Here is a 25,509-nt window from a genome sequence, read left to right on the forward strand (position 1 = left end):
GCTGGGTATGTTATTCTGGGCCAACAATTTTTTGCTTTTAGAATATGGAATGTGTCGCTCCATTCTCTTCTTGCCTATAGAGTTTCCTGTGAGAGGTCAGCTGTGAATTTTAATTGCCATTAATCTATATGTCAGCCAGTTTTTTTCACGTGCATAGTTAAGGATCTTTTCCTTATGTTCGATTGAAGAGAGTTTGACTATCATGTGTCTTGGTGAAGATCACTTTTGGTCAAGCCTACTGGGAGTTCTGTGCCCCTTCTAGATGTTGTTTCCCAATTCTTTCGCCAGATTAGGAAATTTTTTATTATTTCATTGGACTCATTTTTACACCCAATTTCTCTTTCTGCACCTTCTAGAACTCCCATAATTCTCACATTTGGCCTTTTGATAGTGTCTCTTTTTTTCTTGAATACTTTTTTCAGTCTGATCCAGCTCTGCTTCCAGCTTTTTTATTATTTTCCCATTGTGACAAGAAATATCTTCCAATTCTGAGATTCTTTCTTTTGCCTCATTTATTTCATTATTAAGACTTTCCACTGATCTTTTATATTTGCTCTATTGCATCCTTCATTTCTAATAATTCGGCTTGATTTCATTTCAGTGTTGCTATTTCCTGTGTGATGTATTGCTTTAATACCTGCATGCGCTTCTCATTGTTGAGAAGGAGCTTTATAACAGGTGCTTTGAATTCTGTATCCCACATTTTCTCAATGTCTTCCTCAGTTAACTCTGAGGTTCACAAAGCCTTCTGCTCCTTTGTAGGGGAGTCTTCAGTAATAGTCATTGTGCATTTTGCTTCCACCTGCAACACTGGCATTCATATTGGTGCTGGTCTGAGTCCCAGTTCCTTCACTTCTGACCCAGCTCTCTGCGAAGGCTCCCAGGAAAGCAGTGGAAGATGCCCAAGTGCTTTCACCCCTGCAGCCACATAGGAAACCTGGAAGAAGCTCTGAGATCCTAATTTCAGCCTGGGCCAGCTCCAGTAATTGAGGGTATCTGGGGAGTGCAGCAGATGGAATATCTCTCTTTCTCTCTCTCTATGTATGTATTTCCTCCTCTAACTTTACTTTTTAAATTAAAAAAAAAAAGGAAAGAAGGAAGCAAGGAAGGAAGGAGAGAAGGAACATTAAAATACCACCACCACTAAATGCTGTTGAAGGAGAAGAGTCTCAGAGAAGGGTCCTTGGCATGGCCATGTTTGGTGGTTCTGGAGTATCTCCAAGCCAGAAAGAATTATTCTGGCACAAACTTCTGCAAGAGAATCAAGGAAACATATATGGCATTTACAGCAGCACCAGTTGGAAGAACAGAATAACAGAAACAACTTCAATATACCTCCAAGAATGGATGTGGCACATTCCACACAGTACAATACTTCTCAGAAGGCAAAAGGAATGTCTTAGTTGTACGCATATCTACATAATTGGGTCTCAACAAGCCATGTGGAGGAGCACATCTCCAAACACTGCATACCCATGTGACATCATTTACACAGAAAAACATGGCCACAGGCTAGAATGAATCCATGGTTAGCATACAGAAAAGCCTAAGTGAGAGGTCTAGAAGGATGCATACTAAAGCCATCACCACGACTACCTCAGGGGAGGACAAGCTGATCAAAATGAACTCAGCTCTAACTGCATTACCCTAAATTTTTGTAAGGGACTCTTTCATACATTACTAATGCCATATATGGAAACTGAACGTTAGGCTATGAAAGTAAATATCTTGAAAATTTTACACAACAGTTGCTTTGTTTAGCACCTTAATGTTACAGACAATTTCAGAAAAAAACTTGAATAAAAAAAACACATTCAGAAAAATTAAATGAGTTTAAGGTGTTTGGTTTTAAGAGGAGGGCTGGGAAATGATTAGAAATTAAATCATTCAGTTCAAAGTTCAGTGGAGAACCAGTTCTAGACATCCTATGAGATAACCAGAAAGAAAGAATGAATAAGACGTAGAAGATGCTAACTGGCTCCCAAGTGACCAAGGGTCATGAGCAGTACATACACACACATACATAATCTCAGTATAAAAGCTGCTAGACTAGAGATGTAACAAAGCACAGCATATGGGCCCTTATTTGTGTATTTTTTGTTTGTTTTTAAAAACTCTGATCAGGTTGGGAAGCGTCAAGAATTAGGGGAAAGTGAATGAAACCATTGGTTCCAATTTTCTTTTTATTCTTCCTGTATCTGGGGGAAGGAAGAGAGATGTGGAAAAGTGACATCCAGCATCCTAACCACATCAATACCCAAGGATAGGGAATGGCCACCTGATGTCATCCCAATGTGGGGCATGTTCCATGGTTTCTGCTCAAGTGGTTTTGATAGTTCTGAAATGCTGTTGATCTCATTGCTCCAAGCATGAGGAAATCCTTCCAAAATCCAGTGGCTGACATAGTCCACCCTAAGAGTCTCCATTCACCCAGATATTTGCTCTCAATGTTTGGCTGGGGAAGTTGACCAATTTGTTTGGCCCTCCATCCTCTGTTATGGTATCAGATGTCCTGTGTAGGCCCCATTGGACTGCCAAATCCTCCGTGTGCATCTGGTTATGCTGTCCACTGCTCCATCGTAGCCATGAGGAGGCCCAATTGTGATATGTGCACTCTACAATCAGACCACAGACATGCAATTCTTCCAATGGTTGGAGTTCTGAGTTCAGCAGTTCAGTTGAGGAGATCCCCAAAGAAACTCATCTGAGGTGATCCCAGACCTGACCCTTGTGTGTGCTTGCCAGTGTGGGGTCTGGCTCTGTCGGTCACCCATCTTAGCCTATGCACATAGGGTGATTTCAGTTGCTAGTTCAATTCTATTTCCAGTCCCATCTCTTACGCAAAATGGGACCCTATTTGTTTCTTTGGCCATTTAAAAATATCTATTTCACATGTGCCATTTGTGAGACAGCAACATTGTAGGGTGTTGTGGATTGGGCACTGCACGAGAGCAGGTCCTTGCATTGTTGAAGCAGATTGTTAAGTAAACAACACAATCCTAAATTACGAAACCAAACCTTGGGAGATGCCTCCCCCTTCCACATAAATGGAGACCTGAACCTTCCCCTTCCACATAAATGGAGATGAACCACAAGGAGGAGCCCTGAGCTAAGACAAGGCAAGAAACAAGCAGCACTCGCCACTCTCTCAAGCCTTGCTGCAGGGTGAAGAAGTCCTTTCTCTTCTTTGGCTGGCCTCCCACCCTTGTCTTCTTTGTAATTGTGTTGCTTTCCTGTGGCTGCTCTCACCAATTATCACTCACTTAGCGGTTTGTAACGGTGGAAATCTATTCTATCTTGGTTCTGGAGGCCAGGAGTCAGAAATCTGTGCTCTCCAAGATCGATCCTGAGGTGTCACCCATCCTGCTGTCTCCAGGAGCAAATCCCTGGCCTCTCCCACTCCTGGGAGGCGGCTGCATTCCTGGATTTGTGGCCGTGTTTTTCCAGGCTCTACTTCCCTGACCTGACCACCTGGCGTCGTCCCTCTCTTTCCTTCATAAGGGACCCTGTGAAAGTGCTTAGGGCCCCTCGGACAGGCCAGATCAACCTCACCTCCAAGAGCCTTCATCAGTTTCCAAAGACACTTTCTGTAAAACTAGGGTGATAGGGGCAGCCCAGGTGAGCCTGAAGCTGGAGGCCTGGGTGCTCGACTCTCCCAGCTGTATGGCAGCTGCTGGGAAGACCCAGCCAAGCAGCCTGCACACCAACGGTACCTGGGTGAAGCCCATGAGCTTCCTGGCAATGTTCTCTGGGATCTTGGGAGTGTGGGGCTTACAGGGAATCTGAGAGATGGTACAGGTGGGGATCAGCAAAGACCTTAGGGTTCAGGTCCAGGTAAGGAATGACTTCTCTGGAAGTTCCATGGACAAGGCCACTCTACTTGAAGGGCTACAACACGGAACCCACCAGAGAGTGTCAGAAAAGCAAACCAATTCTGTGAAGCTGGGCCATGAATTCAACAAATAAATGAGTGAATCAGGTCTGAAGGGTAGAATCTGCAGGGCAATATGTAGACTCACCCATGCGGAAGAGCAATATCTGTTGGCATGCAGAAGTACAGTGGCTGGGAACAGGCCTGGTTGGGGAGCTAAGGGGATACCCTAGCTGGGCTGGAATTTCCATCAGTGAATGTGAGTGCCAGAATTGGTGCACTGTCCTGGGCTGAACATGGCTTCAATCTCCCTTGGCACAGGTGTGGCATGGGTTTGGGGAGGGCTGGGCTGGGCTACAAAGGCTGGAACTGAGCTGATCCAAAGCCAGGAGGTAGGAGTTTCTTCAGGTCTCCCACATAGGTGCAAGCTCCCAAGGCTTTGAGCCATCCTCCACTGCTTTTCCAGGCCAAAAGCAGGAAGCTGGATGGGATGTAGAGTAACTGGGACACGAACTAAAGCCCATATGGGATCCCGGCACACACAAGGCAAGGATTTAGTCACTGAACCATCACACCAGGTCCAAGCCAGTTTTATCTACTATTCAAGAGGACACTTCATCAATAATGGGACAGATTGAAAAGGTATCACCCCAGAGAAGATGCACTAAGAACTGAGAGTTCCATGTGCACCATGTGAAATTCACACTGAGGAACAAAACTAAAGAGTCCAGTGTTGTGACACAGGGGTTAAGCTGCTGCTGATGATCCTGGCATTTTACACTAGAGTGCCAGGATGTGTCCCGGGCGCTCCACTTCTGACCTAGCTGCCTGCAAGTGTACCTGGGAAAAATAGTGCAAGATAGCCCATGTGGGGTTCCTGGTTTCAGCCTGATCCAGTACTGACCATGGAGGCCATTTAAGGGAATAAACCAACAGATAGAAGAGCTTTCTATTTCAACCCTTTGCTGTGTCACTAGGCTTTTCCAATACGTAAAATTGATCTTAAAAAAGCAGAGAAGGATGGCTCAAAGCCTTGGGACCCTGCACTCATGTGGGAAGCCCTGAGGAGGTTCATGGCTCCTGACTTTAGCTCAGCTTAACTCCAGTTGTTGCAGCCATTTGGGGAGTGAATCAGTGGATAGATCTTTTCCCCTCTGTCTCTCCTCCTCTCTGTAAATCTGCCTTTCAAATAAAAATAAATAAATCTTAACAATAATAATACAGAAAACCTGAATCTACTAACAGCTCCAGAGAACGTGAGTGGTGTTTGGGTCTTTTTTTTGGCTGACTGAGTCCAGCTGCCTTTGAAGGTCTGAAGATGCTAGAGGACTGAGCAAAATGCAGAGGGGGCTGAAGGATTTCCACCCAGAAGCAAAGTGACTGGCTCCTCCTAGGCATTTAAATTCATAAACCTTCCTTTGTTTATTGTCATTGCCAAGACTGTTACTTTTTTTTTCTTTCTTTTTTTAATAATTGCTTCCTTAAAAATAGTCACTCCGCACAGATTAAAATTTGGACTGTGATATTTTTAAGAGTCATCAAAAAATCCTTTGTAAACACAAGGAACACACAGCAATCCTGATACGGTGGTTGTAGTCCCCCTGCTGGCCAATTTAATCAAGGGGAAATTCACAGTATTCATGGCAAGCAATTGATTTTCAAGAGAAAAGTCAGCGGGATCAAACAGCCAGTTGGGATGAAAATCCCTTGAATCACCCCTATCGCCGTGTTTTCTAGCAAGCACCTCCTGACTCCATATAGTGTAATAGCCAAATTACTATAATTATCCTGCAACACAAGTGGCATATCAACATTATTTTAAACGTGGACTTTTTTTTGGCATAATCTTTCATTATTATCATTCAGCCTCCCATTTGGAAATGGAAAACAACAACAAACTGTGATCTACCCCCAGAAGAAAGGGGGGAAAAAAAGGTCACCAGAGAGAACAAATGAAAGGGTTATTTACATGTGAATATACTGAGATGTGTTTTACAGTCAAATACACTCTTGAAATTCATTAAATGCCTTCTTCTCTGCTTCATAAATATGGGCGAAAAGAGACACCGCCTACTGAGAAAATAATCCCAGCACATAATACTCATAACGAATATGAATAAAGCCACTTTTCTTTCCGGAGACCTTCAGGTCCTGGGTGAAAAAACGTGTTTGTTGTTCCCGCCAGTTGGGAAAGGCGTCTGACTGTAGGAGGGTGAGACCCAGTCACATCCCAGGCAGCTTCCAGAGCTGAAGAGTGCTAGAGGAATGTGGGTCCCAGTTAGTTTGCTCTGGGCAAAATAATAGGCTTTTAAATGGTCACCTTCAGGTGTCGCTGCTGCCACCATTCTTGAGGACATCAGAGAGGGGATGGAGGGCAGTACCAGAATGAGTCTGTGCTTGACAAACCAAGAGGTTCATCAAGAGGCTTGGGTACCCTGTCCCTGGCAGCCCTGACTGGCAGGATCAATCCTGACACCCTCTAGACCGCAGGCCTTGAACATGACCCAGGCAGCCCAGGCTTATCAACATCTCTACATTAGCACTCACAGAGTTAATCCCAGACAATCACAACAGGTTAAAAGCTTTAGAAGACAATGCGATTTTGCTACGTTCACATACTTTAGACATTCAGGTGGCTAGAAACTAGAAATAAATAAAAAAGAAAAAAGAATAAAATTCCAACCTTAGGCATCGCATAAACATGAGGTGAAGCAGATACTGCTGCCCCTTAATCTGCATTATTGTCATAGCCTTGTCGCCTTGGTCCCAAGACACCTGGAACCACATCACAGCATCCAAGGGAGGAGGAACGATGGTGGGAAGAATGAGAACTGAGGCGTGAAGCCCAAGAGATCACCCGGGACAGGTGGAGCTGAACCCACTCCAGGGGCAGTAAGCGCCACTGACCAGTAGCGTTTTTGAGATTTCTGCCTTACTTGCTTAGCTGGGGGGTTGTGTAAACTCTAGGCCTGACAGTCTACATGACACCTGGCAGGTCATGTAGGCAGAGCACTCCTCAGGAAGGAGCCCCTGGTGTCCATTTTAGATAAGACTTGCTCACCATTCCACAGCTTACCAGTTTGAACTATTTGAAAGTTGCTTGCTTCAAATCCACCAACAGAAGCCTGCCAACTTGCTCTTTTTAAAAGTTAGCAGTTAAATTGACCAATCATGACTGTGGAATTGTGTGGAATTGGCCTGAAAAGTATAAAAACCCTGTGCTGTCCAACCTGGGCCCTTCTTTTGCCCCTCTATCCCTTTTTGTGCCCCTTCTGCTGCTTCTACCACTGTTTCTTTTGCTGCTGATACTGCTTCAGCTGCTGATGCTCCCCTAGTCCTCTTGGGATGGGGTGATGGCTTGGAGTCTAGGCTAGCCTGAATAAACCACCCTTATGCGTCTGCATTGACTTCAGGCTCCTGACAATTTCCTGGCAATCTCAAAATCTGGGCACAACAACCACACCCAGGTCAAGGAGGATGCAGACACTGGGTGATTTAAATATCAATGTAGCCCCTACTCTGAATGCATCCTGCCACCCTATCAGGGAGCAGAAGAATGAAGGGTGGTATCACAAGGCCTCTTGGAACAAGGATAAGAATCGACCTGATCTAGAATACAGAAAATGACATTTATCTGGGGCATGGTAAAATGGCTCAATTGGCCAACTGGGATCTCATATGGGTGCCAATTCATGTCTTGGCTGCTCCACTTCCCAACCCTGCTTTTGGCCTGGGAAAACAGTCAAGGACGTTCCAAAGTCAAGGGACCCTGCACTCTCATGGGAGACCTGGAAAAAGCTCCTGGATCCTGGCTTCAGATCACTTGGGGAGCAAACCAATGGATGGAAAATCCTTCGGTCAGTCTCTCCTTCTCTCTGTGAATCTGCCTTTCCAATTAAAAAAAAATCAGTAATTTAAAAAATTACATTCATCTGGAGCTAATTCAGATTGTAAGCTGGAAAAACAAACAGTCTTGAAAAATGCACTTTGAGGTGTTGGAAGATGGTGGCCATAGCAAACGCTTCCCAAAGCAAGATGGTGGCAGGTGCAACATCTGTTTCTCAAGAATTGTGACTGGCAATTACCAGAGTTAAGCTGTCCTATAAGAAAGGGACTATGGGTTGTCTCGACCAACAGGTGGCTTAGGGGAAGCAGGGTGTATCTTTCCCCACAATTAGCAAATGCTCAAGGATGGCAATTTACCCCAGGCCAGAGGTCAACACACATGGGGATGTTGTGGTCCTGCCAGACAGCCCAGTTCCAAGTTTGGCCAGCAGATGAGTCTAAAACCTGGTTTCACAATAGCCTCCTGACTCTGCTCCAAGTGCCTCGAACCAAGGCTCCCTTAGTTTGATTTTCCCCCTTCACTATGTGTCTCACCCTCTACTTCAAGAAAAAATGGTGAAGTCTTAACCCTCAGTGGCTGTTCTTGCAGATGGTGTCTTTGAAAATAGAATTAAAGCTAAATGTGAGGTCATTAAGAAAAGCCATCACCTGGTGCTGCTGGTGTCCTTACAGGGCAGGGGAAAAGTGGACCCGTTGGAAGGCCATGAGAAGACATAGGGAGAGGATGCCACCTGCAAAAGAGAGAGGCTTCGGATGCTCCCAACCCTGTTCAATCCTCCGTCTCAGACTTCTGACCCCATGTCAGGAGAAGATGGCATTTCTGTGGCATAAGCCACAGTCAGTGGTATTTTATAATGACAACTCACTGCAAATCACTACACAATAGGAGTCAAAAGACTACAGAGCATCTAGGATGTCCAACTCCATGTTCTGAGATCTATGAAGCAATACACTGGTAGGAAAACTGCCTTACTCTGTCCGGGAGAGCTGCATTCCTACCGGGATCCACGTCAAAGAACCAGCCAAGCAAAATAGCAGGGAATCAGGAATATAAAATGCAACCCTAGGGAGACAGGCCAGAAGACCTTGGGCTGTTTAATATGTAACAAGGAAGAGAATTTAAACCCCCCCTCCTTCTTTTCTTTTCAGTTCTGGCACCTGAAGAGAGCTTTCATGTGCTTCCCAGCCTAACAGAAAAGAGAAATTGAGAGAAGATGCAAACTTAAGTTTAATGGATAGAAATGTAAGACATAAATAGCTCCTTACAGCAACAATGCGAAGGCAACATCTGTTGTGTTGGACATGGGGACTTGAGCTTTTACACAGAGCGTCAGCAGCGCTTCCCCTGGATGGCTTGGTAACGAGGGGCTTGGGCTGAACCTTTTGATTCTCTCCGGTAACCCTTTTCCCTGCCAAGGGGCCCATCAAGTCCTACAAAGACTCCGTGAGGTGGGCAGCGGGTGTGCGCTGAGACGCCTAGGTCTGCACCAGGCAGGGGTCTTTGAAAAGCGAGATATGTGCTGCCTGGATTACACTAGGCCGACAGTCGGAACAAAAGGTTTTCTGTTTGCTTTGGCTTTTTAAAATTTTAACTATTTGGATGAAGCAATGCCAATACAGCTGTAGAAATGCGGGCTGTGCCCTACTTTGCCTCATGCCTCGTCAAGAAAATTGCCAGCCCAGTTCTGATTCCAAAAGTCTTCATTGTGAGGCTGTGGCTAACAAAGGACACAGCTTGACTGGTAAATGACATGCAGGGCCAGCGGTGGGGGCCAGCTGGAAAAATAAAATATTGTTTTGAGCCATTTTATTGTCACTGACAGAGAATATTCATTAACCGTCAGGCATATGGAATATCTTGATGTGGTTCCATGTGTTTACAGAGGTGTTCACATTTACGGGGTTCTTGTGCCTCTTTTAGTGAATCTCCCCATAAGCCGGAAACCTTCTTCAGAATCTATTACTTTCCTGTTTTCTTACAAAGTCTTCCAATATCCTGGAAATTCAGGAAGACTTTTAAAAAAATGTCTATTTTCTATCTACTTGAAAGGCAGAATCCCTGTGTGTCAGTGTGAGTGTGAGAGAGGGAGAGATCCAGATCTTCCATGTACTACACTGGTTCACTCCCCAAGTTCCCATAATAGCCAAAGATGGACCAGGAAGAGGCCAAGAGGCCAGAACCCTACCCAGCATGCCCACGTGGATAGCAGAGGACCAAATCTAGACCATCATCTGATGCCTCCCGAGATACATTAAAAGGGAGTTCAATCAGAAACAGTTACTGACACTTGAGCTGGCACGTTAGTACGGAAGGCAGGTGTCACAAGGCAGCAGCAATTTAACCCACTGAACTATAACTCCTGTCCCTGGAAATGCACTCCTTCTAAATTAGGTTATTCACTGAACAAAGTAACACCTCTTATAAACTTTCACTAGTTTTCTCCCTACACTGGAACAAAATCCACATCCTATTGGTCACAGTATAGTACCCAAAGTATCTAACAGATTATACATGCAAAATAATGAGCTATGAGCAAAGGCACACATTTTTGAGGTGCAGTGCAAATTCATCAAGCACAGCTAGTTTTAAATTCAATGGAACGATGATAAGAGCAGGTATCATAAGGCTTGTAAGGGACTAGAGAAAGAAGGGTCATGGCAGTAGCTTAGGAATGTTGAGTCTTGGGGCTGACACAATAATGTAGCAGGTGGAGCCACTGTCTACAATCCTCGAATCCTGAAGGGGCATCAGTTCACATCCCAGCTACTCCATTTCGGATCCAGCTCCCTGCTAACAGCCTGAGAAGAGGGACAGGAGATGATTCCAGTATCTGGGCTGCTGTTTCCCGTGTGGGAGACTAGGATGAAGCTCCAGGCTCCAGCACTAGCCTTTGCGGCCAGCTGTGGAGTGAATCAGCAGGGCGTGGATCTGTGTGTGTATGTGTGTGTCTCCCACTCCCTTTCTGTATGTCTGCCTTTCAAATAGATACATCATCAAAGAAGTGAGAGATTGAATCTTGACATAATTCTGCTTGAAAATGTTGAGACTGGTATGAAAGTCCACACTTTCACAGCTGGTGAGAATAGGCCTTGAATGAAAGAGTTTGGGTGGCGATTGTAGAAACAACAATTAGGACAATGAGAGGTGGAGAAGGAACCTGGAACTTGACACAGTGTGGGGATTTAGGAAATGGACTGCAATTCACATCTCTGAGTCCTCCCGCCTGAGTGGGAAGAGAGCTGGGGTGATGTATACCCTAACTCCAGTCAGTTCTATACAAATAAATGTTTTCACAGCTGGTAGGAAAAGACCAACCCAATAGAGACCTTATCTGGGTTATCTCAGAAGGCCAGTGTGGGTCAAAGATGCAAAGACAACCGATGATGAGGGAGTTGATGAAGGAGGCAATGGCCACGGGAGTGGGATGAGAGCGCTGGAGACGAGCTCCTGGAGTGTTAGTTTCGAGGCACGCAGGTTGCAACAGCCTTCCACCGTGTAAACGGCTCAAGGACACAGGGTTGACAATTCCAGGAGACATGAGTTGTCCCAGCACAAACACAGATCAAAATAAAGTCTGAGGGACGTGAGTGAATCGATCACCAGTTACTCATGAAAGGGTCAAATCGTCAAGCGACTCGTTGACATGAATAAACAGGTCATGGGTTAAGTGCAGCTTTCAGTCAAGGCCAGCTAAGACAGAAGCTGACCTCGACAGCCCTGTCAGCTCCCATGGAAGCAGAGGGGCTGTGTCTGGGGGCTAGGTCAGCTGCTCACAAGCTTTAAAACCTTGCATAAGCTTGGGCAGGTGTAAGACAAATAGAACATCACCTGCACTAGTTACCCTACATCAGTTTCTGAGGATGTAATGAGGTAATGCACATGGAAATCCTTCAAGATAGGCAAAGTGCTTAAAACGCAATACAGAGGGCCCGGCGCGATGGCGCAGTGGTTAGGTCCTCGCCTTGAAAGCACCAGGATATGGGATATATGGGCGCCGGTTCTAATCCCGGCAGCTCCACTTCCCATCCAGCTCCCTGCCTGTGGCCTGGGAAAGCAGTCGAGGACAGCCCAAAACTTTGGGACCCTGCAACCATGTGGGAGACCCGGAAGAGGCTCCTGGCTTCGGATCGGCATAGCACTGGCCGTTGCACTCACTTGGGGAGAGAATCGTCGGACGGAAGATCTTCCTCTGTCTCTCCTCTCTGTATATCTGCCTTTCCAATAAAAATAAATAAATAAAAAATAAATCTTTAAAAAAAAAACCCGCAATACAGAAAGCACAATAATGGGTGCTCACTTTTAACAAGAACTTTCATTTATATTTCAAAGAAATTGTATTTCCTTGTACTTGAGACTTCCATCCAGAAACACAAACACACAGAGAATACAGTTAGACTCTTCTCTGGAGCCTCAGTCTTTGTTACTGTTGACAGGAAGCTGGCAGCCAGAGGCGTAGCTGACTCCGAGCTAGAAAGACTGGTGAGTCTGTACTCAAATTATCTGAAAGTCTCCAATAGTAAGTCCCCGGCACACAGTCCCTAACTTCTGTGATGCCACAAACCACACAGCTGTGTGTCCTCCTTGACTCTCTGTGCTGGCCACTGTACCTTGACTTCCGACGCTAAACTCCTTCGGCAGATCCAGGATGTCATCTGGGTGGGGGATGCAGAGGCCGTGGAAGGGCCTCAGGTCGAAGCACTCATGCAGTAGCTGCATGTTCACCCGTGAGCACACGCTCATGAAGCCGACAGCTTCGCCATCCACCTGCAACGCCCAAAACACCTTGTTACTCTACCAAGAACCCGAATGGGTTTCATGGTGACCCTTCCATGAGCCCCTGATGGGTAAGGGGAAGGCTGCTGACTTAGAAGGCACGCTGAGGTCCACGAGGGGCAGGTGCCTTATTTGGGTGGCTCTAGTGTCCAATGCCACACACAGCATGTGTGCATTCAAAACATCAGACGAGTGACCATTTGAGAACAATCATAGAAGGGTTGTGACTTAGGGAAATTATCATAATTCTTGAGAGGAAATTATTGGTAACTTTAGCCCTTCTTGTCCTGTTTGTCCTGCAAAAACTACCTTGTCCATAGCCTCAGCCATTTGGTGTCTTTATGAATTTTTGGAAATCCCATCCTGAGTTTAAGGCTCCTATGCACTTTCTTCCTCTCCACCAGACGGTTCTCACACAGGTTATTCCAGTGACCATCTCTTGGTCCCAAATCAAAGTTACAGAGAGAAACATTTTCCATCTACTGCCTCACTCCATCGATGGCCATGATGGCAAGGGCTGGGCCAGGAAGAAGCCAGAAGCCAGGAGCTTCCTCCAGGTCTCCCACGTGGGCACAGGATTGGGGCTTCTACCACTGTTTTCCCAGGTCATTAACAGGGAGGAAAACTGAAAGTGGAGCAGCCAGGACCTGAACCGGCACCCACTTGGAATCCTAAGCTTGCATGGAGCAGCCTTACCTCTACTCATTTTTTTTTTAAGATAACCATTTCATTCAGAAGGAAGAATTCAACAAATACAGGTATCCTTTATTCTCAGGAGTGCAACACATGCCCACAAGTGGCCAGAATAAATGACTGCTGTTTTAATATCTTAAATAGAAGGTCAAGCTAAATTTAATGCTGCTCAAAATGCACAGAAAAAAAAATAAAATTTGGTATTAGAGTTTTTGTTATGATGGAGCCCTTCCAGCTAAAAACCATTTGTGGGGTGTTTGCCACAGAAGTCTAGACACCACTTGGGATGCTTGCGACCCATATCAGAGTGCCTGAGTTTAAGGTCTGGCTTCACTCCCGATGCCAGCTTCTTGCTAACGGCGGGGCAGGCTGGGATGTAGAAGGGGACTGCTCAAGTAGCTGGGCTCCTGCCACCCACTAAGGAGATCCAAACTGAGTTCCTGGCTCTTGGTTTCGGCCTGGCCCAGCCCCAAGCCACAGTGTTTGCAGGCACACAGAGACCGAACCAATGGATGGAAGATCTCTCTCTATCCCTCTCTGTCTCTGTTCCTGTCTCTACCACCCCCACAAATAGGTAAGATGAATTTCTAAAAAAAAAAAATACTTGCTCTCAAATCTGTGTTTGAAAAATAAATGTGAATCTCCTCCTATTTTCTCCCTAATACGGAAACACAAGAGAAATCTTAAAGAAATCATTTTTTCCATACATAATCCTTTGTTTACAGGTCCCTCCAAAATGACACTTGCTGCTAAAGGCTGGGTTTACACAGCTGTTTTGTAAAGCCATCGACACTTTAGTAGAAGTCCAAAATAAACATTTTAATTTTTTCCCCAAATAACTAGTGGCTGTTTGTCTTGTGTGCACCCGTGAACAAAAGGCTGTGTAGCCGCGGTTGTCTGGCTTCTCTGTAATTTCAGGCCCAAGACTCAGCAGACGCTGATTAACCAATCCATCCACCATATGTGCAGAGAGAGACGGCCAGCTTCACTCCCGGCAGGGAAAATTGGCATCCATCTTGGTTCACATGGAGATGTCCTTCTCATCTACAGCCGCGCTGGCGCGCTGGAAACTTCAGTGGCCTGAAATACCTTTCGCTGGCTTCGCGGCAGGCTGCATGCGCCTGATAAGAATGTATTATTTATAAGACTGCTGTTAGTAATGAGCTGTTACACTAATGGCTCATTGTGTTTGGAATCTGATCTCAAATGGCATGGATCACACATTCTGATGAAAATGAGAAAAACATGTTTTGCCATTAGGAACAAAGGTTTAACACTCGCCAGTTCTACAACCTGTTATATTCCCTTCATTCATCCAGGGTTGTAACAATTTACCAAAGTTCACAATTAGAGATTTGCCACAGAGCTGGGACCCATGGTGGCAATGTCTGCCGCTTCCTTTCCCATAATTCGAGAAACATTGCTTGTCAATAAGAGCATTTGCCAGAGTATCCAAATGCATCTTTGTATATGGATGTGTGTTCTCTTAAAAAAATAATAAATTGATTTAATTGACGTTAAGAAAAAAACTGGTCTGATGAAAAGGCACTAATTGGCAGTTTTATTTATTCTCCAAGTGGCACAGGTCCTTTCCGCCATCAGCGTGTCTCCAACGATCTTGCACGGCAGGTTGTAGCTCTTGCTTCTTCTATGAGGACAGGATGAAGCATACAGCTCCGACTGCTAGCAAGCTTTATGCAGCGGCCCTGTTCGCGGCAGCTTATTTAGACACACGCACATGTTATCACTCACACTTGCAGTCAGAAGCCCCACCCTCACCCATCCCTTCGGGGTGACAATCTTTCACAATGAGGGTTTTGTCCTCATTGTGACCATGGCTGGCTGGACTTTCTCCTCTTGATGCCAAACTGATGACTGACCTGGCAGGCTCTCTCCCGCCTGCCGGTCAGCTTTGCCCACTTGGACCACTGCTGCCCATGCCCTGGATGATGCCAAAGCAGACACTTTGCCCTTCTGTCTCCAGGGGCCACCCTTGGCCTCCAGCGGCCCTTGCTTAAAATCCCTGTGTGGACTAAACACCAGATGTCAAGCTAAGCCAGGACCCGGTTATGATAAGGAACTTGCTACAAACTCTGGTGACAGTAGCCTTCCAGCCACGACAAAGGTCCCTTTTGTTCATCTAGGGTTTTCCACAAAGAACAGGCCTTCTACATGTACTTGCCCTCCAACTGCCATGGGATAGTCTGGGAAGAGAAGGCCTGGCAGATTGCTCTGCTGTCTCTGGTGGTGTGGGTGACAAAAGCTTGGTAAATGCCTACTCAGCATTGAGGTAGGGAAAAGCCCGCATTTGTAGCCTTAGCTGATGCCTGTGCCATTGCCGACTGCAGGCTGCAGCAGGAAGCTGCTGAGCTTGAGGGTTACAAAAAGCGGCAAAGGAGCACGTAGAAGCCACAGGCAAGCTCATCGACCAAGAACCCCCAAGTCGGAGAGAACAATAAAATAATTGGAAGTAGTGTCTTTTGAGTATTCATTAATTCTCTAACTCTAGAATTTCTGTAATTCAATTTTGACTAATGGCTACGCTTAACAAGCACCTTGCAAAGTTCTTGAGGATTCAGCAATTAGCTCTCAGGAGGCAAAAGCAAGCTTGCTCAAGCACACCATTCCCTATGGGGCCTTCTAATGGGCATGTCCGGGGAGGCATGCAGAGGGGTTGTTAACAGAATTGACCTTATGGGCATCAGTTCAAGACCAGGCTGCCCCACTTTCCATCCAGCATCCTACTTGGGGCCTGGGATGGCAGTAGCGCAGGGTCCAAAGCCTGACAACCCCACACCCGTGTGGGAGACCTGGAAGGAGCTCCTGGGTCCTAATCAGCTCCAGCTCCAGCTGTTGCAGCCATTGGGGGAGTGAACCAGCAGACAGAAGTTCTTTCTGTAAATTCACCTTTACAATAAAAAAAAAATCAATCTTTAAAAAAAAAATTCACTTTGAACCCTACAAGGTTTCACCAGGTAAAATTCTATTGAGACTGGAAGTCCATCTGCCCACCTCTGCCCTGCCATCTTGAGGGTGCTGCTGAGCTCGCAACCCGAGCCCCATAGGGCACACTCCAGACTGTAACAGCAGAGCTTCTTGGTGGGACCTGGGCCAGACACCTGCTGCCTGTCCAAGAACACCAAAGGCCTGCGCGGCACCAGGCCTACAGTCCTCGGCCTGTGGCCTTGCTCTGATGTTGGCACACAATGGTGGGATAGGACAGGAGTAAGGTCCAGCTGCCTGTTAATGCATTCTGGAAGGCAGCAGATGATAGTCCAAGTCTGTGGGTCCCTGCCACCCCTACGGGAGACCTGGATGGAGTTCCAGGATCCTGGCTTTAGCATGGTGCAAGTCCAGCTCCTGCAGGGAATTGAAAGTAAGCCAGTAAATAAAAGCTCTCTCTCTCTCTATATATATATATATGTTTCTGTATGCATGTGTGTTACTGTCTAATAAATACTTTTTTAAAATCATAATTGTGCTGTATGTACTCAGCAAGATTGGTTTAATTGACCTAAACTGATTCCTAGCCTCAGATTTTTCTTTTGATATAATCTACTTGCTATAAAAAGTCCCTTTAAAAATATGCAATTCAGTAACTTTTAAAATGTCCACAAAGTTATGTAACCATCACCACTAATTCCAAAACATTTTCTTCTCCCCACCACCCCTCCCCCCACCAAAAAAACTGCAATACCCATCATCTGCTTTGTAAGATTCATTTATTTATTTGAAAGGCACAGTTACAAAGTTGAGGGGGACTTTAGGGGGAAGCGAGAGAGAGAGACAGATCTTCCATCTGCTGGTTCACTCTCCAAATGTCTGCAACAGTCAGAGCTGAGCCAGGCTGAAGCCAAGAACCGGAACTCCATCCGGGTCTCCCGTGTGGGTGCAGAGGCTCATACACCTCCAGTTGGTTTTTCCCAGGCTGGTTAGCTGGTTAGCTACTTAACAGTGAGCTGGATTAGAAGGGGGCTAGCCAGGACTTGAACTAGTGCTCATACGCATTAACTTGATACTTCACAATGCCACCTTCCCCAGAACCATTCCACTCGATGGTCTCCAATCTATTTTCTGTCTAGATGGATTCACCTATTGCAGTTTTCATGGAAATGAGATCATACAACACGTGTTTTTTTTATGCACGATATTTGCAAGGCTCAAACATGACAGACTGTGCGCCAGTGTTACATTTGTTTGTCTTTTCAAGTAATATACCATTGTATAGCTGTAACACCTTTGATTGATCCATTCACCAGCAGATAGACAGATAGGCTGTTTCCACTTTGCAGTATTGTGAATAATTCTACTGTGAATATGTGTGTATGAGTCTTTCTGTGAGCGTGCGTTCTCAACCCCAGACAGAGAGTGGCTGGGTGAAATAGTAACTCCACAATTAATTCTTACAGGGACGAGGTCATTGTTTTCCAACCTTCTTGCACCATGTTTTAACCTCACTAGCAATGTATAAGCATCTCAACTACCCCACATTCTTGCCAACACTGATTACTGCCTTTCTTTCTTTTCTTTCTTTTTTTTTTTTTTTTTAGATTTATTTTATCTACTTGAAAGGCAGAGTTACAGTGTGTTAGAGAGGCACTTGCTTCGGCAGCACAGATACTAAAATTGGAACAGAGTGAGAGAGAATCTTTCATCCACTAGTTCACTCCTCAAGTAGCCAAAATGGCTAAGGCTGGACCAGGCCACAGTCGGGAGCTTCTTCTGGGTCTTCCACATGAGTACAGTGGCCCAAGCACTTGGGCCTTCTTCCACTGCTTTCCTAGACACATCAGCAGAGAGCTGGATCAGAAGTGGAGCGGCCAGGATCCATACCAGAACCCACATGGAATGCTGGCCATGCAGATGGTGGCTGAACCCACTCGATGCCACAGCCCTCATTGCCTTTCTTTTTTCATACAAACATTTCATGCGTGGTTTTGATTTGCATTTCCCTAAGTACATCTTCTCATGTGTTTGCTGGCCATTTTTAAATCTTTCTGATTCCTGGATAAATGTCTGTCTGAAGCTTTTGCACGTGAATGTGGATGATCCGTCTCTTGCGGTAAGAGTCCTTTAGCTATTTTGGTTCCAAGCCCTGTGGCACACACATGGTCTCCAACCCCACTGGTGATGTGAAGCTAACCCTCCAACTTCCCTTGTTATCCAAATCAGAGAACTCCTGCTTCTGGTTGCTTTTATTTTTTTTGTTTTTGTTTTTGCTTGTTTAAGAAAGAAGCAGAAGAAACAGGATATTCAAAAGCAATGAAAGACCCAGACTTACTTCCACCAGGAAGGACCTATTGGAAATGTCAGCAGAACTTCAGCAAGGTCTGATAATAGGATTGCACGAATTGTAATTGCTTCATTTTTATCAAGTACTAAGATCATGTAAGAGAACATCCTTGTTTTTAGAAAACATTTACTGAAGTATCCAGAGGTAAAGGGACATTATGTCTGCAAATTACTTTGAAATGGTTCAGAAAAGCATATATGGGCAGATCAATTACACAGATAAGCAAGAAGATGATAAGATGGATAGGGTACAATGTTAACACTTAAGGGAAGCTGGGTGCTTACAGGTCTTCCATCAATGTGAAATTATGTTGAAACATACATTGCTTTTTGTTAATCGCCTCTTGTAAGTGGAGCAAACGCCTAGGATCTGAAGACACTCGGAAATCCCTTATACCCCGCCCCCCCGGCAGGTATTCCTCTCCCGTTCACTGCAATACCTGCTTCTCAGGGGCAGGGTAGAAACCTGACAGCAGCCAACGGCATACGGCAGGACCTCATGGCAGGAAGCCTAAAGCCACCAACACTGGCTGGGGCTTCAACAGCTCCAGCGGTGCTCAGCAAAACCAGGACAGCCTCTTTCTTTGTTCTCACGGTTCACTTTCCCCCACCAAAACTACCACCTTAAGGGGAACTGGGGGAGAAGGCGGTCACCAACCTCACACACAACGGCATGGTTTTCTTCATCTTGGGCCTCTATGAGTTCGGCCAGGAAGTATTCGCCATACATCTCCTTCAGAATGGTGTCGTGGCGCATAAATATGGGCATGAGGTTGTCATGATCTTCCACTCTGTTCAACAGAAAAGCTCTGGGTTCAGTGTTGGTTCCCTACCACAGGCCAGACCCCGCTCAGAGTGCCAGGGACAAGGTAACACCCTTAGGGAATGAACTGACTGTCCTAGCAGTTCTTTCTGACGATAAGAAATGTCATCCACATAATTGACTCCAGATGTCTCACACGGGCAATACCCGCTCTGGGATGAATAGTGACAGGGCAGCCATGAAGCATCAGGAAAGACTTCCATGAGCAGGGACAGGTGGCTGAGACCACATTTGTGAAGAGATCAGAGGATGCCATGTTGAGATCTGGAGGGGCACTGGGCAGATGTGTTTAGGCTGAGTCTATGGGACTGCACTGGCTGTAATGCATGCTGCCACCAGCATCTCCCACCAGTGTTCCAAACAGCAATACTTCTGCGCCACTGTCCCCATCCCTTCCCCTATGCAAAATTTCAATGCCTAAATCTGTAACTTACCACAGGTTTCCTCATGGAGCCTCAGTTTATACAATGGACTCCGAGAAGCACCACAATAAAGAATACTTAGCTTCATTTGGGCACTTCTCCGACACAGGCCTAATGCATCTTTTACTGCTGAGACACTGTTAACCTTCCTGGGCAAGGCAAACCCTGCTGAAGGGAGTGATGCTCTGCCTGTCATCCTGGGGACCTCCACCTTGACCTCCACTTTGACCTCCACTTTCAGATCCACGCAGCGATCTCAAAATCTAGTCATGAGCAAGTTGAGGGCACGATATCATTGCATGACAATTCTAGCTCTTAGCTATTGAACCTTTCTTTTTAACTGTTCATTTCTCGAGCAAACTGGCTTAATTTTACCTGTCTAGAACTCTTACACCTTGTTTTAGATCTCTTAATTCCTGTGTCTTTACCACTAAAATGTCCAGTTTTGTATTTTTTTTCCCAAAATGAGAGATTTGGCTACTATGATCTCCACCCCTCTCCTTTGTCATTGCTCTGCCATCTTCAATATTTTACTTTTCTCTCCCAGTATGTTTTCTCTGAAGTTAACAGTAGCTCTGTCACTATTACCTTTTTTTTTTTTAAGTTTTAGATCTTATTTTAAAAGATTCATTTATTTTATTTGAAAGGCAGAAATTACAGAGAGAGAGAGAGAGCGAGAGAGATCTTCCATCTGCTGGCTCACTCCCCAAACAGCTGCAATGACCAGGGATGGATGAGACTGAAGTCAGGAGCTAAGAGCTTTATCAGAGTCTCCCATGCGGGTGCAGGGGCCCAAGCATTTGGATCATATTCTGACACTCTCCCAGGTGCTTTATGCCACTACACCCAGGGGCTGGATCAAAGGTGGAGCAGCCAGGAATCAAACTGGTGGATATATGGGATGTCAGTACAGGGAGTGGTAGCTTAACTCACTATGCCACAGCACTGACCCCTCAGGTTATCTCATTGAAGAGCATGAGGTGGGGAGAGGTGGGGGCAAGCACAGCTCTTCAGTCCTACCAGGGGCACTAGAACCCCTCCCTACCTTTGCCCTCCAACAAGTTCTCCTCATACTATGGCAGGACTCTGTACAACTGCCCCATGCATGAGAAGGATGGTGTGAAATGGCTCAGCCACTCCATCTCAGGCAGGAGGTCAATTATTTTGGATACTCCCCCCGGCAAAATGCAATACCAAAATAAATTAACCTTTTCAAATAAAATTTTGTTTTCTTAATGGTACCACACTGATGTCCAGCTTTTTAATTTTAAAGACAGAGGGAGATCTGCCATGTGGTAGTTCATTGTCCCATGTGTCTACTATAGCTGTGGCCAGAACCCAACCTACCTCGCTCATGTGGGTGTCATGGACCCAACTCCTCAAACCATCCCCTTCTGCTTTCCAGATGGGCATTAGCAGGAAGTGAGAATTAGGGATGGAACCAGGACTCAAAGGCAGGCATTATAACCTGGGATACAGATCGCCCATGCAGTGTATTAACCACTCTGCCAACGGCCTGCCTCTTTGCAAACTTTCTGAAGTACCTGCATATAGAAAATACAGGACTTCATCCAGATCATCTGGTGCTGAACTTCCCACAGCAAACCCAAGGGGGGAGGGCCGGCCCTCTTCACCTTACACACGGAGGACAGCCCTGCCCCCAGGAATGACAGAAGAGGTGGCAACAGAGCCACAGTAGGAAGTCAGGTCTGCTGCCCTAAGCCCAGCCTTCATACAGGAACTGCTAGGGTGACAATGAATTTGATACTTTTTGGGCTGCTGCTGTGGTATACTGGGTAAAGCCTTTGCAGGAAAAAAAAAATCTCAGAAAGAAAAAATAGAATTTGACACTGCTTTTGGAAATTAGTAACAAGAGGCTAAAAAGCTGAGAGGCCAGGCCTTGGTGAACAGATCAGCATCCAACTGGTCTCTCCCTATTCACACCACCACACATTCCCCAAATCTAAACTCCGAACTGGGTAACCCCACGTGTGCTCGATGCAAGCTTCCACCTACTCCCAGAATGAAAGCTTTACTTCCAGTGACACATACTCAACTGGTAGAGCAACACTGGAGTTTCATCAAAATCAGTATGTACCATGATGGAAGAGACATGTGTGGGTGTACTTCCAAAATTTGTGGACAATGGAGTGCAAAAAGGAGTTTATTTTGGTACAAAAATATTTTTTAAGTTCATGGATCATTCTTGGTAACGTATATTTCCCATGAATGTTTCTAAAGACCCCTTGGTTGCAAGCCCTTTTTTTTGCACCAAAAGAAACTTACTTTCTAATTGCATTGTGCTATTAGGTTTCTGAAATATGCTCATGTCTAGAAACCAAGTCAGGCTGGTACTCTACCCAACCTCAGAGTTAGCCAACAGAGCATAGTCTGAGAAGGAAAAAAACAAACAAAAAACAAACAAAAACACTCACAGAAGATGTCTGCCCAGGGGAGTACTAACATGCCTCCCCAATGGCATCTCACTGCTGCCTCTTGTCAACACGCTGGGAGAACACACTGCGCAGTGCAGGAGAAGGGGGCCCTCTCCTTATCCAGGTGCGCAGAATCTCTGTGGGTGTTGGTTTGTTTTACCAGGCCTGGCCCTGATGCCACCCCCACCAAGCAGTTGCCTCCCATGTGGTCCAAGTGTCACCACGTATTATTTGGGTGAGAATTTGGATGCTGACTGCTCCCCAAAGGCCCCTGTGTGAAAAGTTTGGTCCTGTGTCTTACCATAATGGAGATCAAAGGGCTGACTACTTGTTCCAACGACAGTGCTCGGAGGTGAAGTCTTTGGGGGTGACTGGCCTGGATTGGCCTCCACACCTTAGACCTGGTGACATTTTTATAGGCCCACAGAGGTTTCCTCTGCCATCTACTACTCTGTGCCACCTGGCAAGTGCAGAGGCTAAGTCGGTGCAACTACCTGGTCCTGGAGTTGAACACTCAAAATTCTGAGCTGAAGCAACTGCCAAAGGTATTTCATTGTAGTGACCAACCGAGAGCTTCTCAGGAGGTGAGGATGAAACAGGGACCCAGAAACGAACACCAACTGTGTTTGGAATGGGAATGACTGGACTTCAGATGTGTGGCCATTTTTCTAGTAATTTCAGCCCTTAACGTCATCCTTGACCACTTGCACAGCTGCTTTCATGTGTCTGGGATCACCTGGAAAATTACCAGTGGAATCAGTGTAGCAAGTGTAGCAGGACTCCACCATAAATGCATCAAAAAAAAAATTGTGCTGTTAAGACCGATCAGAGCAACAGCCACACAGCATAGTGGCCACTGCCTGAGCTGAGAAGCCAGACCACCTGAATCTGGACCCTGCCTCTGCCATTGGGACCCAGAACATGGATCTTCTTCTCTATGCCACACTTTTCCCATCTGACACAAAAATAGGAAACAATAAGAAAACAGGTGAAGCTTTGGTTATTGCCCTTATTACAATAATGGTAATCAGGAGGGCCCAATGAAACACCCGGAGGACACCTATAATCAGCAGGTACAATGGGTTTCTAACTGCAGAACACAGCATCCCTGCACTGGCTTCCCACCCACCATTGAAGCAATAAACTCTGTCATTCCATCTGCTCAGGCTCTGCCTTCCTCACCTCACTCCCTCACGCATAAACTTCTACAAAGCTCTCCTCTCTCCTACCCCTCATTTCTGGGATGGGTACAAAGTCCTTTTCTTCCAACTTTCCTCTTTTACTACCAATGACAAGAGTTGATGCTACTCATTGCCCCTACAGGCGCCCTTGCCATCCTCCCTCATCCTGCCTCTATCCTCACTGAGTGCTCTAACCTCATCGCCCATTCTGAATTCCATCATCCTTCCAGAAACAGCTCTACCTCACACCCTCCAGTGACACTTCATTTTGACCCCCTTTCCTGGGAATGCAATGATAAGCTGACCAGTGACCCTTCCTGTTGACTCTCTTTCCTGGGAATGCAACTATGAGCTGATTACCAGTTCTGGGGTTGATTTCCCATGGCCAAGGTATGACATCTTCCCAGCTAGGGAATACACCAGGCAGTCCTATAGCCTGCAGCACAGCAGTGACAGACAGCAAGGACTGGGCACTTAAGCTGTGCTGGGACCTTGTCAGGGACCTGTACACTGACAGTACTGAGAGATGGCCACAGGAAGTCTGATGGGGACACCCCACCTACACTTTACCCTTTGACTCCACTAGTTGAAAAACCAGCCAAGTCACTTCAATCCCAAGCCTTGCTTTTTCTTGCCCACAAATAGGGTGGGGACAAGGACAGCTGTGAGGATGCAGTGATGAAATGCTGACCGGAGCCCAGCATCTTGTGTGTAGAGCGCCCTTGGCAAACACACGCTCTCCAATCGAGCCTGCAGGGGCCCCAAGGAGAGGACCCAGAACATGCTCTGCTTCCTTCCAGAAGCAATACGTGTATAACTTATCAAAGCTGATGACAGGTAGCTTTTCTCTGTAAAAAGAGTTTGCTTTAAAAAAAATTCTAAGAGGAAGGCCACTGAACTTATCTGGACAATAAGACGCTGAACTTTATGCTAGGCATGTGTTTGCAAGCAATGAATCTCAACTGAACTTGAACTATGGTTATGCAACAAGGTGGAGGAATCCACCATGGGGGGAGGGGTATGGGAGGGGTGGGAGGAATCCCCAGCGCCTATAAAACTGTACTACATAATACAATGTAAGCAACAATAAATAAAAAAAAAAATTCTAAGAGGAAATAACCAATACATTTATTTCCAAAGATTTTTACCAAAAACAAGAAGTTGCCCCAACATTTATAAACAGACAGAAGATTTTCAGCAGTGGGAAGATAATTCAATATCATTTTAAGCAGGTCAAGACAACAATCACACAGGGAACTATTTTGAAAGTAAACATGGAGCATGAGCTTTTCCTTACATGCTGGATACAAAATGACTCTTTTTATGGATATGAAATTCCAGAAGCTAGGAAGTGCATTGTGGTTCTGCTCCCCATACTGGAGTGCACGTTTGAGTCATGGCTACCACGACTTCGATCCAGCTCCCTGCTAATGCATCTTGGGAGGCAGCAGGTGGAGGCTCAGGTGCTTGGGCCCCTGCCAATCATGTGAGATACCCAAATGCAGTTCAGATTACTGGCTTTGACCTAGCCTAGCCCTGGCTGTGGGTGGGCATTTGGAAGTGAACAAGTAGATGGGAGATCTATCTATCTATCTATCTATTTATCTATCTATCTATCTATTTATCTATCTATCTTAGAGTGTGTCTATGCTTATGTTGTTCTGTCTTTTGATTTTAAAAAAAAAAAGCATGATTTTTTAAAAACCATGAATAACCATTCAGAGAAGCCAGACCCTAACTTTTATCATAAGCCCTTGGCAGTCCATTAACAAAGTATCCATATTCATAGTAACTTCTTTGGGAGAAAAAAGAAAACATCCAAATCTTGTGAGTTTTGAAGAATCTACTCCTTTAAGCCGGTCCCCAAAATGAACAAAGAGGTGCTTGCACTGCTAAAGGCATTCCTTGGGGTAATCGATAATTTATGATCTTGCATCAGCCCAAGTGCTAACAATAAAGTATGGCATCAGCCTCGCAGTCTCAAGTGGCACATGACAAAGTCCGGCTGCGCAGAAACAAATCGCTCAGCACTGGAAGACGAGTTGCACAGGGAAAGGCCCAGACGTGAGTGTCCCAAGGCAAGGAGTACTGCCCGTGACAGCTAGGTGCCAGGAAAGCCGGGTCACACTGGGATGTGGCAATGCAGTGTCAGGCACCCGTGCACCACATGGC

At 45.8% G+C, this 25,509-nt stretch overlaps 1 protein-coding gene across 1 annotated transcript in view; it reads right to left on the reverse strand.

The window, feature by feature from the left end:
* CFAP61 (cilia and flagella associated protein 61) overlaps positions 1-25,509 on the reverse strand; it is a 188,566-nt gene that overhangs the window by 146,715 nt on the left and 16,342 nt on the right. Inside the window, exons 6-7 of the mRNA XM_040981267.1 lie at positions 19,135-19,267; positions 12,326-12,482 (exon numbers count right to left, since the gene is read on the reverse strand). Coding sequence (XP_040837201.1) covers positions 12,326-12,482; positions 19,135-19,267 — 290 coding nt within the window. The remainder of the gene's footprint in view (positions 1-12,325; positions 12,483-19,134; positions 19,268-25,509) is intronic.

The sequence above is a fragment of the Ochotona curzoniae genome, unplaced genomic scaffold, assembly GCF_017591425.1.
Source record: "Ochotona curzoniae isolate NIBS_2020 unplaced genomic scaffold, NIBS_Ocur_1.0 contig_3520, whole genome shotgun sequence".
NCBI classification, from domain to species: Eukaryota; Metazoa; Chordata; class Mammalia; order Lagomorpha; family Ochotonidae; genus Ochotona; species Ochotona curzoniae.